This window comes from Rattus rattus, chromosome 3 (assembly GCF_011064425.1).
Source record: "Rattus rattus isolate New Zealand chromosome 3, Rrattus_CSIRO_v1, whole genome shotgun sequence".
In the NCBI taxonomy this organism is placed as follows: Eukaryota; Metazoa; Chordata; class Mammalia; order Rodentia; family Muridae; genus Rattus; species Rattus rattus.
In genome coordinates, this window is record NC_046156.1 from 170,038,485 (window position 1) to 170,051,359 (window position 12,875).

Consider the following 12,875-nt stretch of genomic DNA (forward strand, 5'->3'; position numbering starts at 1 on the left):
GCTGACTTTGTAAGCTGTAGTTTTGTGGTACCCATTTTACATGAGCTGTGCATGTCGATGGTAATTCGGTACATAAAATATGAGTATGACATCATAGACCACTTCCCTCTCATTTCTGTCTGTCACTTAAATAACAAGCAAGGCCTTGAGTCGCCATGGAAACCCTGTAGCATCAAGTACAAGATGTGTAGGTTTGTGGCCATGTAATGAACTGGGAGGACACAGTCTTCGTTCTGTTATGAAAGTGTGCTATATCCTTCATGGTGGCGCACACCCGGGGGCAGGCACTGCTCTCAGCCAGCTATGATGAGAGTTGCAGAACTTAGTGTGTTCATGACAGTTGGGGGAGCAGAAATCATTTGAGGATTCTCTATCCGTTCCCTTTCTCCCGCTCCCAGTTTCTGTCATTCATACACATAACCGATAATTTGTATGTGTCCCTTATTCTGACAAGTATTTAGGACACCCATGACTGGGTAAAGAGATTACACAGGCCAAATGGAGCTACCGTGACCACCGTAAGTTACATTGCCAAAACATTGCCACTCGTGGAAGTTATCCGTATTTGGAAACCGAGTCAAAGGACTGATGGAATCTGTAGCTAGCCAACTTTTGGCAGCATCATCTTTCTTAAGACTAAAGCCAGGGATTAAATATAACCATGAGTAGAGCTGTCTTCTCCCTCGAGGTAAAGAGGGTTTTCACAACCAAACCCTTCCCATATGAGCCTCCCTTCTTACTTTCCACACTTGCTATTTTTAGAAGACGCTCTACTGAGGAGTTACTTAGGTTCTGCCATGACTTATATCACCAGTTTACGTATACAAGTCAGTGACTCGATACATCCACAAAGACGCGCAACCCCTCGGTCATTTGTGAGCACTGCCTTCACCAGACACGTCATAGACGTAGACCCATGTGCTATGTGGTCAGTCCTAAGGGTCTGCCTTGGGCTACACCCGTACTGGACCCTGGCAGATAGCTGTGCTCACCACTGGACCCATCCAAGGCCAGAGTGCACTGTGGGAGGCTGCCGTGCTCAGCACCGCTCTTGGCATCTGTTATACCACTCCAGTTTCCTGCCAGCACTGCTTCACTCTTGAAATGTCACACTTGGGGTCCTTGAGTTTTACTGTCGTGCCATTACGAATGTGTCTGTAAATATTCATGTGTAGGTCTCTGTGTGAAGATGTTTTGTTTTCTCTTGGATACGTAGGAATAGAATTGCTGGGTCAAAGGGTAAGTTTATAGTTCATGTTGAAGGCATGTGCCGGACTGCTTTACACAATGACTGTACATTACACACTTAGTATTTTTTCATTTTTGCTATTAACTGTTGGGATCACACCTGAGCATATTAATTTATTTTTGAGTCAGTATCTCACTAGGGAGCCCCAGTTAGTCTTGAACCCCTGATCCCCCCAGCTTCAACCTCCTTGGTGTATGGATTCTAGTATGTTCATTTTAACTTGCTGTACAAGATGAATAAGGTTTAAGGGATGGACCCTGGAGGAAGGGGTGGAGGAGCCCTTGCACACAAGGGTTCAAATGTCTTCAGACGCTTGGCCATTGCAGATTGGGAACTGTTCTATGCAGGTAGTTATTCTCTTAAGATGGGAACATGGTGATGTGCTTAGGAGGTGATATTGAAGTGAGCATCAAGAGATAAACAGTCCATTGTGAACATTTGAGAGACCTTTCAAACTACTCTCCCTGATAAAGCAGCAGTTCTCAACCTGTGGGTCTCTACACCTTTGGGAGACCTCTGTCTCCAAAAATATTTATAGTTCATAACAGTAGCAAAATTACAGTTATGGATTAGCAACGAAAATTCTTTTTATGGTCGGGGGTCAGCACAACATGAGGAACTGTATTAAAGGGCGGCAGCATTAGGAAGGCTGAAAGCTGCTGCTCTGGGGATAGTTGTGTCACGTTTCTTAGTCCTAGAACGGTTTTGCGCATTGCACAGATAGCTTGCTCTGTTAGGCCTGCCTTTCTGAAATGAGAAGGATTGAGGGCCAGAGGTAAGGCTGGGACGTCTTGGTTGGCTCCTCGGAGCACGAGTAGCAGGTTTGAGAGATCAGATATCAGCGTTCCAGAGCCACAGGCAGTTTCGCATTAGTGCCTATGGCTCTGACTGACTCATGGACTGAGATCAGTCCTGGTGGATATCAGGATTTATTCCCAAAGAAGAAAGATATATTTGGTCCTCAAAAACATGTCATCTCCTGGATAAGCGCAAGTTGTGGCTGTCAGATTAATGTTCTCAGGAGAGTTTTACTTCGTGGCTGTTTTGATGTAATATCACATGACATTTATGATCCGAAAAGAATGCACTCATTTACTTTCTTTGAAAAAGAAACGTGAGCTATTACAGTATCTTAGGAAGATCTCATTGCCAGAATGAAACTCCCTTTGAAAATTATCTAAAACGTTTAAAAATTTTAGCTGATATACTTTGTGGAATTCCCTGAGATATTCTGTTATATGTGTTCAGTGTGAATGATTGTGTCAGTTATTAGCATATCTATGAAATTAAATATTATCAATCATATGGATAACTTTTAAAAATAACTTTAAAAAATTATTTATTTGCTTTATGTATATAAATACACTCTACCTATCTTCAGACACACCAGAAGAGGGCATCGGATCCCATTACAGATGGTTGTGAGCCACCAGGTGGTTGCTGGGAATTGAACTCAGGACCTCTGGAAGAGCAGCCAGTGCTCTTAACCACTGAGCCATCTCTCCAGCCCATGGATAACATTTTTTCAAACCTGTACTTTACTTCAGTCATAAATGAGACAACATGTAAGGCAGCACCCAGCTCATGGTTAATGCTTAGGAAGATTCACTCATTCATGTATTCATGTGTAACTATCTGATCTGATCAATTAATAAGATTTATGAAATATAATAATACTTTGTTATGCCCAACTGTCTGAAAGTTGTATAGTCTATGTCCTCACTTTTCTGGTTATTAATTTAAACAAGTTCTAGGCTCAGTTTCAGTGTCTAAATACCCTAAATTCAAAAGTATGTTTTTGTTCGTTCGTTTGTTATTTGTTTTTTGTTTTGTTTGCATTTTCCTGCTAAATTACATCCTCAGCCCAGAATGTCCAATTTCAGAAAATCAGAAAAAGAGATAAGTAGGTCTTTAAAGTCGGATCAGTTTCCCTCTTCTCTCTGTGTTTCTTCCACCACCTCATCTGTCATACTTACGAGCTCTGTTTTGAGCTCATCCTGCTTTGAGCCAGGCAGTGGTGGCGCATGCCTTTAATTCCAGGAGGCAGAGGCAGGTAGATCTCTGAGTTCAAGGACAGCCAAACCTACACAGAGAAACCCTGTGTAGGAAAAACGGAAGTCACCTTTGGATACAGACAGTGGTACTGTGTAGGAGCGGGATAAGGATGAACAACTTCAGTACCATGGCTACGTGACGCTGTATTCTCTGAGCCTGGCAGACAGCTAGGGGCTGAATCTTGTTCTTGAGATTTTTCTAGGGGTGTTAAGGGTTGAACTGTGTGCTCCAAAATTCATATGCTGAAGTTCGAATCCCAAGTACTTGAGAAGATGACCGTATTAGAGACGCCGTTATAGAGGTAATTAAAGCTAAACAAAGTTATATGGTCAAGCTTTGTCCAAGAACAGAGGTGAGCGCTCAAGAGGCAGCTAGGACATAAAGACAGAGGAAGAGCAGATGAGCCCCAAGGGAAGCCTCAGAATGGAACCGCTTGCCCGCACCTCCCTTTTGGGCGGGAAGAACTAGGAGGACAGCATTTCTGTTAAGCCAAGGCGATTCTCCAGTGCCCTGTTGTGGCAGTCCCCGTGGAGCAGCAGGATGTGTCTCTCCTCTCTTCCTCTCTTGAATCTTGTGGGTCCTACGGAGGAGGGAGGCATTGCTGGCCTCTGCGTCTTGTTTCTCTGCTAGGCTGCCAGCCTTTCCCTGTTTCTTGTTCCCCGAATCCACCCTGTCACAGAGATCTGAGACAATGTCCCATTATCTGTGGCTAATTATCTGCATGTTACCCATAGGAAACACATGTATACACGTGTGCAGTCCAGCACTCGAGCTGATTGCAATACAGAGGCAAAACCTCTATTCCCATTCTCAGAGTGTGGGCCGGCTTCTCTCACGCATGCTCCAGGTACGCCGCAAACGTATTCTGACTTTTCCTGATGTCATTCTTGCATGAGTCTGAGGGGGCATGGTGAGGATCGCTGTGTGTGTGTTTATTTGTTTGTTTTTCCAAAGATCTCTTCTAGTCTCTGCTTTCTGGCTCTCTGCTCTGCCTGTGAAGAGGGGTACAAGGTCCCTGCCAACAGTTTTCTGCTAAATTCCTAAATCCTTTGGAAACTTGCATTTTTGTAATGGATGGCCTCACTGGAATGAAATGACTCGCATTTTTGTGCTTCCAGTTCAACACACGTTTCTTTTTCTAAATTTAATTTTTCTTATTCATTTTACATCCCACTTACTGCCGCCCTCCAAGTCACCCCCTTCCACAACTCTTCCCCCATCCCTCACCCCTTTCTGAGTGGGTGGGGCTCCCCTGGGTATCCCCCCCACCTTTTCACTCCTAGTCTCCTGAAGGCTAAGCGCTACCTAACCCTAACCTCTCCCACTGAGGCCAGACACGGCAGCACAGCTGGCAGAACGTATCCCACGTACAGGCCACAGCTTTTGGGACAGCCCCTGCTCTACTTATTCAGGACCCATATGAAGGTCAAGCTGCAAGTCTGCTACATAGCTCAGGGAGACCCAGGTCCAGCCTGTGTGTTTTCTTTGGTTGATGGTTCAGACTCTAGGAGTCTCAAGGGTTCAGGCTAGTTGACTCTGGTGGTATTCCCATGGAGTTCCTGTCCCCTCAGGGGCCGCTGTCCTTCCTTCTGTTCCATAAGAATCCAGAAGCTCTGTCCACTGTTTGGTTGTGGGTGTTGGTATCTGTCTGAGTCAGCTGCTGGGTGGAGCCTGGCAGAGGACAAGGTGCTCCTGTCTGTCTGTCTGTATGGTTCAGGAGTCCAATGGAGAGAAGGTGGCAGGAGAATCAGCACACGTGTTTGTTTTATAAGGAGTTATTTCAGTTATAGTGTGCTCTGAAGACAGCACTGTTCCGGTCTGCAATGGCTATGTGACAGTTGGGAGTTTTTGTATTAATATTAATGCTTTATAGGAATTAGTAAGGTAATATAAAGATAGGATACAAGGTAATGTATCTTATAATGTAAATTATAAGATATTAAGCTCTGATTGATAATTGCATTATCTTTTTAAAAAGGAGAATTAATAAAAAAAAGTCAACCTGCCTGTTGTATCTGATTTTTCAAATGATAGGACAAGAAGGTTATAACTTTGTGAATGTTTGGTCCTCGATGAGTAAGGCCCTTCATGCGACGATCGGAGATAGCTGATGGAGGAGATGAGTCACTGACTTACTCTGAATTGAGCAGGGGAATGCCTGTGCTAAATAAAGCCAGTGGTTGCCAGTGTGGAAATAATGGCACAGGCACATTGCCTTGCAGGGAATCACTGGGCTTGCCCACCGCTGTCTGCACAGTCAGGCTGACAAAATCTCTCTATTCTAAGAACTTGTTTCCAACATTCTGTCTGGTGGTTCTTGGTCTCTGCTGAGCCTGACAATGCATGATTCAGAGCCTGCCTGCCCCTCGGCTGGGGTTGGTGTGTGGCTATGGAAGATGCTGGGCTGGAGGGAGAGGCAGTGAGGAAGTGGGCAGAGAGGCAGGAAGAGGAGGCTGCTTGGAAAGACTTCTCGAGCCAAGGGAGCTTGGAGCCTCCAGGTTCTCAGCGCTGTGATCAGTATGCGGTGAGATCCGGTCCTTATGTTGCCTTTCCACAAATCCCACTGAAGTTAAGTGATGTAGATGGAGATCAAAGAGAATTCTGCTGAGGTGAAAGGTGACCTAAAGCCTATGTGGGTGCCTAATTTGTATCCGTGCCCTGTGTGATCATTTACATTGATGATGGTGGTTGGGTATGTATAAGCAAAATGAAAATTCTATCCTGAAATCATACATTCTAAAGTCACTGGGCAGCCCGAGATGGGGATTTTCAAACGTTCTGGAAAAATATAACAGGACGGCTGAACTCTCGTGCCAGGATCTAAAGTGGTCCATCTTGGGGAGAATTTTGGAGAAATTCTGCAGTGATTCCCCATGGGTACATTCAGTATCAGGAGAGACACTCGGGAGGCTGTGTAGGGAGGTTGCACAGATGTCTGGTCCCAGGCCTGGAGGGACACCATGTTTGTGCAGCCATTTCTCCAACACAAAACCCCACCACTATTACCACCACCACAGCCTAAATCCTGTGCTCGCAGCCAGTTGGAATCCTGTCCCATTTATAAACAATTCTCTGATTTTGTTGTTGCCCTCAAGAATTTCCAGTGAGCATGCAGTGTTTAATACCTAATTATAAGAGTCTTTTCCAAAGCTATTTTCTACTTTACCATGCATCAGTTCTGAATCTCCTGTGGGGCCATTTCTCCTTCCTGCATGTCTGAATGCCCTTCAGATTCAGTGTTGTGGGCTAGACCTATCTACTATAGAGAAAGTGCACAGGATAGAGGAAGTGTTTACTGGGACCCTGTCCCCAGTTTCTTTTCTTTGTTTCAGAAACTGGGGCGTAGCTCCCAGATGCCCCAGCTTGGCAGCCAAGCTAAAGCAGCTTCTACAGTGTTGGAGAGATGGCGGTGTTGTGACAGCCATCTTGGAATAGCTGGCCCGGAGAGGCCTTTTGGAGAATGCCTTTGTTGTGCCAGATTGAAAGAACCACATGTTTGCATAGCTCTTGGTAAGAATCTGTCTTTGATGCGGGGAGAGATTATTGTCTGAGGAAATGAAGTGTTTTGGTCCCTTCCACTTGATGCTTTTGTGGGTGTGGATCTTAAGTCTGATGTTCTCTATAACTCTGAAGGAGAAAATCTCAAAGCCGGTCTGGGTACACATGAGTTGTGCTGTTACTGAGGATCTCGGGCAATAATTCCACATTCCAAGATGCAAGGATTAGCTAGAGGACCTTGCTCCCCTAATTCTGTGGTAGTTCAGAGGATTTGGGTCACATGGTATGGTCTGTCAGGTGCTAATATATTCTTGTGACTCAAACAGTAAATGTATGTGCAAGCAGCCACGGCCTGCTTTCGTGAATTAATATTACTGCTCACATAGAATTGGAGCATAGGATTCCTCCTCCCACATCTGCTCCCAACTCCCTTGCCCTGTTGTGTGAAAATTCAAACCCGGGAGCTGCTCAGAAATAGTGATCTTACCCATTTGTCCTGTGTCTAGATTCTTTCACACTGAGAGTGAGTCCAGAGGAGCCCTTCCCCGTCTTACTGTATGTCCTTAGCAGAGACGTGCTTTCAGTATATCAGATGAGGGTTGGGTTGAGAGCGATAGTACTATATTTAAAAAGGAAACGTGTTAATAAACTCCTGGGTTGGGTCTGGCCTTTCCTGTGAGAGGACAAGGATGTATCCTGTGCTGTTTCATCCCCGATGTTTACTGTGATGCACACGATGATGTGGTGATGGGTGACTCCTGGTAGACCATACGTTCCAGTGACATACTTTGAATGGGCCAGGTAGCAATTTCGGCACACTGGGTTAGGTGCTTTTGTCCGCTTGAAATGAAAGTCTGAGCACGGGTGGTTCTTCAGGGGGTGTTGTCATCTTCCTGTGCGTGTTCTGTGTGCCATGTTTCTGTGAATACCTCATGAGGCTGCCGTGCAACTCTTCGGCTGTAGGGTACGTCCTCCTTTACGGTACGTCCGGTAAGGTGTGCATCCAGTAGTCCAAAATGGGCAACTCCAGTGGCTTTGCACCATTAGTGTCTCCTTGCTGTAACTGGATGCCGCTTTACCTAAGCTGTAAACCCCAGTTGACTGAAGGAAGAAGGCAGGGATGTGTGGGTTGCTCTCAGAGCAGAGGCAGAGTCAATTTGGTATCAGCCATGGACCAGGTGAGCTCCCATTAGACATGGCTTCTCGGTGTTAGCTCCTTTTATTAATATCTCTAATTATCTCAGTCAGAGGTCTTGTTTCTAGGGTTACTAATCTGTTTCCAAAACTTGCCCCTTAGTATCGGTCCGTCCCATCATGGAGCTGTACCCATGGACCACCCAGCTATCACAGTCAAATGCCGGGTGCCAGGAAAATGTTCATTTAGTAATTCATACCTTCCCTGGAGGAGTTGGAATTTTCACTTTATTTAATTATCTCCAAATACCAGTTCATATACTTCTCATTGCCAGATTTTTAAGGGGAGGAAGAAAGCCAGAGATGATACACACACACACACACACACACACACACACACACACACACACACACACACACACACCCTAAACCCAAAACCCTTACAACTCTTGTGATCTCAGAAATTTCTAGCCCACTGTTGCCTGAGACCTTTTGTTCTGTGAATGAAGGAATGCTGGGTGGTTCTGCCTTGGCGGGCCACACATTTTGTGGTTCTTCTCAGCTGTGGCTTCCTTTTCTCCTTCTCCCTTTGCGCTGGATCGACTTGATCTCTTTCCTTGGTTATTTTGAGACAGTGGGAGGAAGGAATTGAAGTTGAAGGATGGTTTCCGTTGTTTAGAGATAGTTGGTCCAGCTAGCCCTGATTGGTAGTATTCGATTATCCTTACGTCTGTTTTGCAGTCATTTCATCAAAAGCTGTTTTCACCTGGAAAACAACCAGCTCAGCTTGGGTTTCTTTCTCAGTGAGGTCCTCCTTGACAGGTGTGCTCCTTGTTCTGAGTGCTCCCGTTCTAGGCACTCTGTGATTAAGTCCTCAGCAATTAGCAGTGTGTAATTATAGCCTGTGCACTTTCCAAGGCAACGTGCATTCTGCCACTTCTGCAGAGGCTGGGAAAATGAAAGGGTCTCTCACACGGTGGCCCAAGACCTCCAAATAAATGCCATCTTGGTGATGTGGGCTGGCCTGGTCCTTCATCCAAGGGCTCTGATTAGTGACATCAGCGACGATGGAGGTGAGCACATCAGAGGGTGGCATACCTCTGATGTGACTGTGTACTCTGATATATGGTGACTTTTGGGTGCAGACACAGGGCTATCATTGGGAGAGGGATGAGTAGAGTCATTCACGTCCTGCGTCGACCCCACTTCTGACCTCATAAATCATGTTTGTTTTAAATAAGAGTGTGTAGGAAGGCAAGGCGGGCTTTCAAGTCTTGCAAAAATAATGGCTAGGCATGTTAAACATTTACCCACCATTCCATAGCTCTCCACTGTAATGGTGCCGCCAGTTGAAGTTCACATCACCACTTCTGTCAAGTACGGTTTGAAGCTGACGTTTATTGAGTACCCAGTGTGGTGGGAAACTTCACGTGGATTATTTCCCCTTTCTGACCTGAGTGCACTTTGAGTTCCTTCTTGGTCTAGGTTAGTGAAAATGATAAATTCTGCATTGTATTTTAACACAGGCTTTGGGCTTTTGGTTCTGACTGTGAAACCGTCTAGATCATGGGGAAAGCATGCTTTGTGATGGCCGAAAGCATCTTAACATCTCTCAGAGACTTAACCTTTTGGTAGTCTTCTTTGGAAGAATGTCGGGTACCTTGCAGAATGCAGTGAAGCTTCTTCATATGTGTGTGTGTGTGTATGTATATATATACACACACACATATGGGTGTATTGTATATGTGTATGTATAGGTATATATGTGTGGGCATATAAGTGTGTGTGTATGTGTGTATATATGTATGTATGTGTGCATATGGCTGTATTGTATGTATGTATAGGTATATAAGTGTGTGTATGTGTATGTATGTATGTGTACATATGGGTATATTGTATGTATGTATGTATGTATAGGTATATATGTGTATATATAAGTGTGTCTGTGTATATATGTGTGTGTATGTGCATATGTGTGTATTGCATGTGTGTATGTATAGGTATATATATGCGTGTGTGTATGTACTGTGTGTGTATGTGTGTATATGCATATGTATGTGTATGTGTGCATATACGTAAATATAGATATTCTGAAGAACTTTATCCAGTTCCCAGGAGACTGAAGTCTTCTCCTAAGTGTGGTAGTTGCTGAAAACGTCCAGTACCAACTCAGAGTTGCTGAGTCTCGAAAGGACTCAGAGAGTCTTACATTGCTTGGTAGGCCTTCTGAGGAACGAGATATTTATGAGGGAGATTATGTTGTTCTTGGCATTTTCTACCAACTACACTGTGCAGAGGAGGGAGGCAAACACTTAGAAATAAGTAAGAAGTAAAGAGCATATGGAAGAGGAACTTTTATTATCATTGTCTATTATTTAACCCTTAGAAGGAAGCCAGTTGTATAATTGCAAAATGAAGGATACAGAGAGATTACTTTGGTAGGCATGTACTGGTTTGATCTTTATTACTATAATGAAGTACCCATGTCTGGGTAACACTATCCAGAGAGAAGGATTATTAGTCTGTGAGTGTGCAGGTTCCAAGGCACGATTCATTAGAAGGCCTTGTAGCAAATGACAGTGTTGGATGGTCCTGTAAAAGGGAGCGTTCAGGTTGATGGGATTTAAGGGTCAGTTTGCTCTCATCCCAAGAGACCAGCGTGCTCTTCAGAGAGCACTCTCCCAAAGACCTAAAGACCTCCCAGCAGGCCTCACCTCCTAATGATTCCATCCCCTCCCATATCACCAAGCTTCCAGTACTGGAATTCCCCAGCAGGCCACACCCCAACCACAGCAGAGCACATAGTCAAGGCTTGACTCACGCACGCTCCACTTTTATATGCTTGGTAACTTATGTATCTGAGGCTAAGACACTGAAGCAGAGACTGGAGTGCTTACTGCCAGGGGTTGGTGGTGAGAAGACGGACCGAGTAGATGCCAGTCGAATGATAACGTTTCTCCTTGACACTAGGAGTGGACCCAGAGCTCGGCCGTGCAGCCTGGTGACTCCTGTAAATGGCGGTCTGTGCACTTGCGATTACTAGGGCTTAATGATTCTCATCCTAGTACAGCGAGAAGCGTGGGAAATGCCGTGCAGGTCAATTGGCCCATTTGCTGTTCTGCGATGTATACGTCTTTCTAAATATCGCGTTTTAGGTGGGAAGTACGCGCGGTTTTTATGTCAGCTGAAATGAATGAAGAGGATAGAACAGTTCTTGGTTTTTCTTTCCCTTCTAATTTGTCTGTGTCAGAAGGTCCGAGGGCGCGTCCGTATTGTGAGTGGGAGAGCTCATGTTCTTCACGAACTCCCAGCTGCTCACTGACAGTCAGCTCCACCCAACCCTATCTCCTCCTCAGAGCCCAGTGTCGTAATCCAGTCAGGGAGAAAATCTGTAGTGTTTACTTGGCAAGCCACATTCATTCATTTTTTTTTTTTTCCCCTTCTCTGCTTAGGTATTGACAAATCTCCTAGGACTTTGGAAGGCTGAATGGACTAAACATGAAGAGCTTGAAAGCGAAGTTTAGGAAGAGCGACGTAAGTATGCAGTGACTCACAGTCTGGCTGCCCCACCATGCTCCCCAGGCCTAGAGAAACAGCCCTGCTCCTGCCCTGATAAGGCTCTGGGTTAATAAACTACAGAGTCCGGAGCACTAGGCGCCAGCTCAACACGGTATCTGCGCATGAGCGGGTTTTAGTTGGGTGTCCATGTGTCCAGCTTTCAGAAAAGCCTGTGGGAAACTCTTCCCCTCCTGTAGAGACAGGAGCAGCCCAAGTAAAGAGTCAGTAAAAGCTGGTGTTTCCAGAGCTGACAAGACTCTGATTTAGAATGTCATTTTATTAATATTAAGCTATATTTATTAGTAGTTAATTTTAGTTTTTGCGTCCCCTCTCCCCCAGAGAATTTCACTTTGTACAGTGGCTGGCCTTGAACTGACATCAGTCCTCCTGCTTCGGCTTTCTAAGTGTTTACTCATCACACTTGGCCTGACTAGGGATGATTAAGGACTTAACCTATCAACATTGTTCTCTTGGTCTTTAAGAACCTTGAACTCAGTGTTTGTAGTTCACTAGTCTTTCATTCTCCCTGAATTCCGGGGGTGTGGGGTTCTCACAAAGTCCGTCATAAGCAACTTTTAGATTGGCTGGCTGGATATAAGGTCTGAAACATTAAGGTCTCCTCCCATCAGAGAAAATGACAAGGACCCTGGCATAGTGATATTCTTCTCACAGATTCTTACCTCCTAAGCTGTGCTGGGATCCGAGCCTTGTAGCAAACTGCATTCGTGGAAGAGCGTTAGATAGGCTTGCTCAGTTAACTGCCTAAGGTGACATAATGAAAGGCGAGCCTGGAGTTTTGTGCTCTGCCATGAGTTTGTTTCAGTAGGTTGGCACCGTCGCGAGCTGGCAGGAACCGAGGCTGCATGTTTATGGCTAGCGTGCTATTTGCATGCATACCTGCTTATCTCTTAGACTATGTCATGACACGTAGCTGTGTGCTTTCTGCTCTGATAAGAAGCCAGACGAGATGCTTCGCAAGGGACTCCAAAGTGCCGTCTCTTTAACAAGAAATCTCAAGGGAAAGTTAACTTCACTCTTAGGGTAAACTAAACTGAAGTGACTTGGAAAGGTCAGATGGCTAAGCCATGTTCTCCGGAAGAGTTCTGTCACTTGTTCAGATGCCCCTCCCTCACCTTCACTGTGCTCACCCAGATGCCCCTCCCCCACTTTCACTATGCTCACCCAGATGCCCCTCCCCCCACCTTCACTATGCTCACCCAGATGCCCCTCCCCCCACTTCACTATGCTCACCCAGATGCCCCTTCCCCACCTTCACTATGCTCACCCAGATGCCCCTCCCCCACTTCACTAAGCTCACCCAGATGCCCCTCCCCCACCTTCACTATGCTCACCCAGATGCCCCTCCCCCACCCTTACTATG

General features: G+C 45.4%; 1 protein-coding gene across 1 annotated transcript in view; it reads left to right on the top strand.

Moving 5' to 3' along the window:
• Positions 1-12,875, top strand: part of Rai14 (retinoic acid induced 14) — a 134,825-nt gene that overhangs the window by 12,789 nt on the left and 109,161 nt on the right. Inside the window, exon 2 of the mRNA XM_032898780.1 lies at positions 11,389-11,470. Within this exon, the coding sequence (XP_032754671.1) occupies positions 11,435-11,470 (36 nt within the window). The 5' untranslated portion in view covers positions 11,389-11,434. The remainder of the gene's footprint in view (positions 1-11,388; positions 11,471-12,875) is intronic.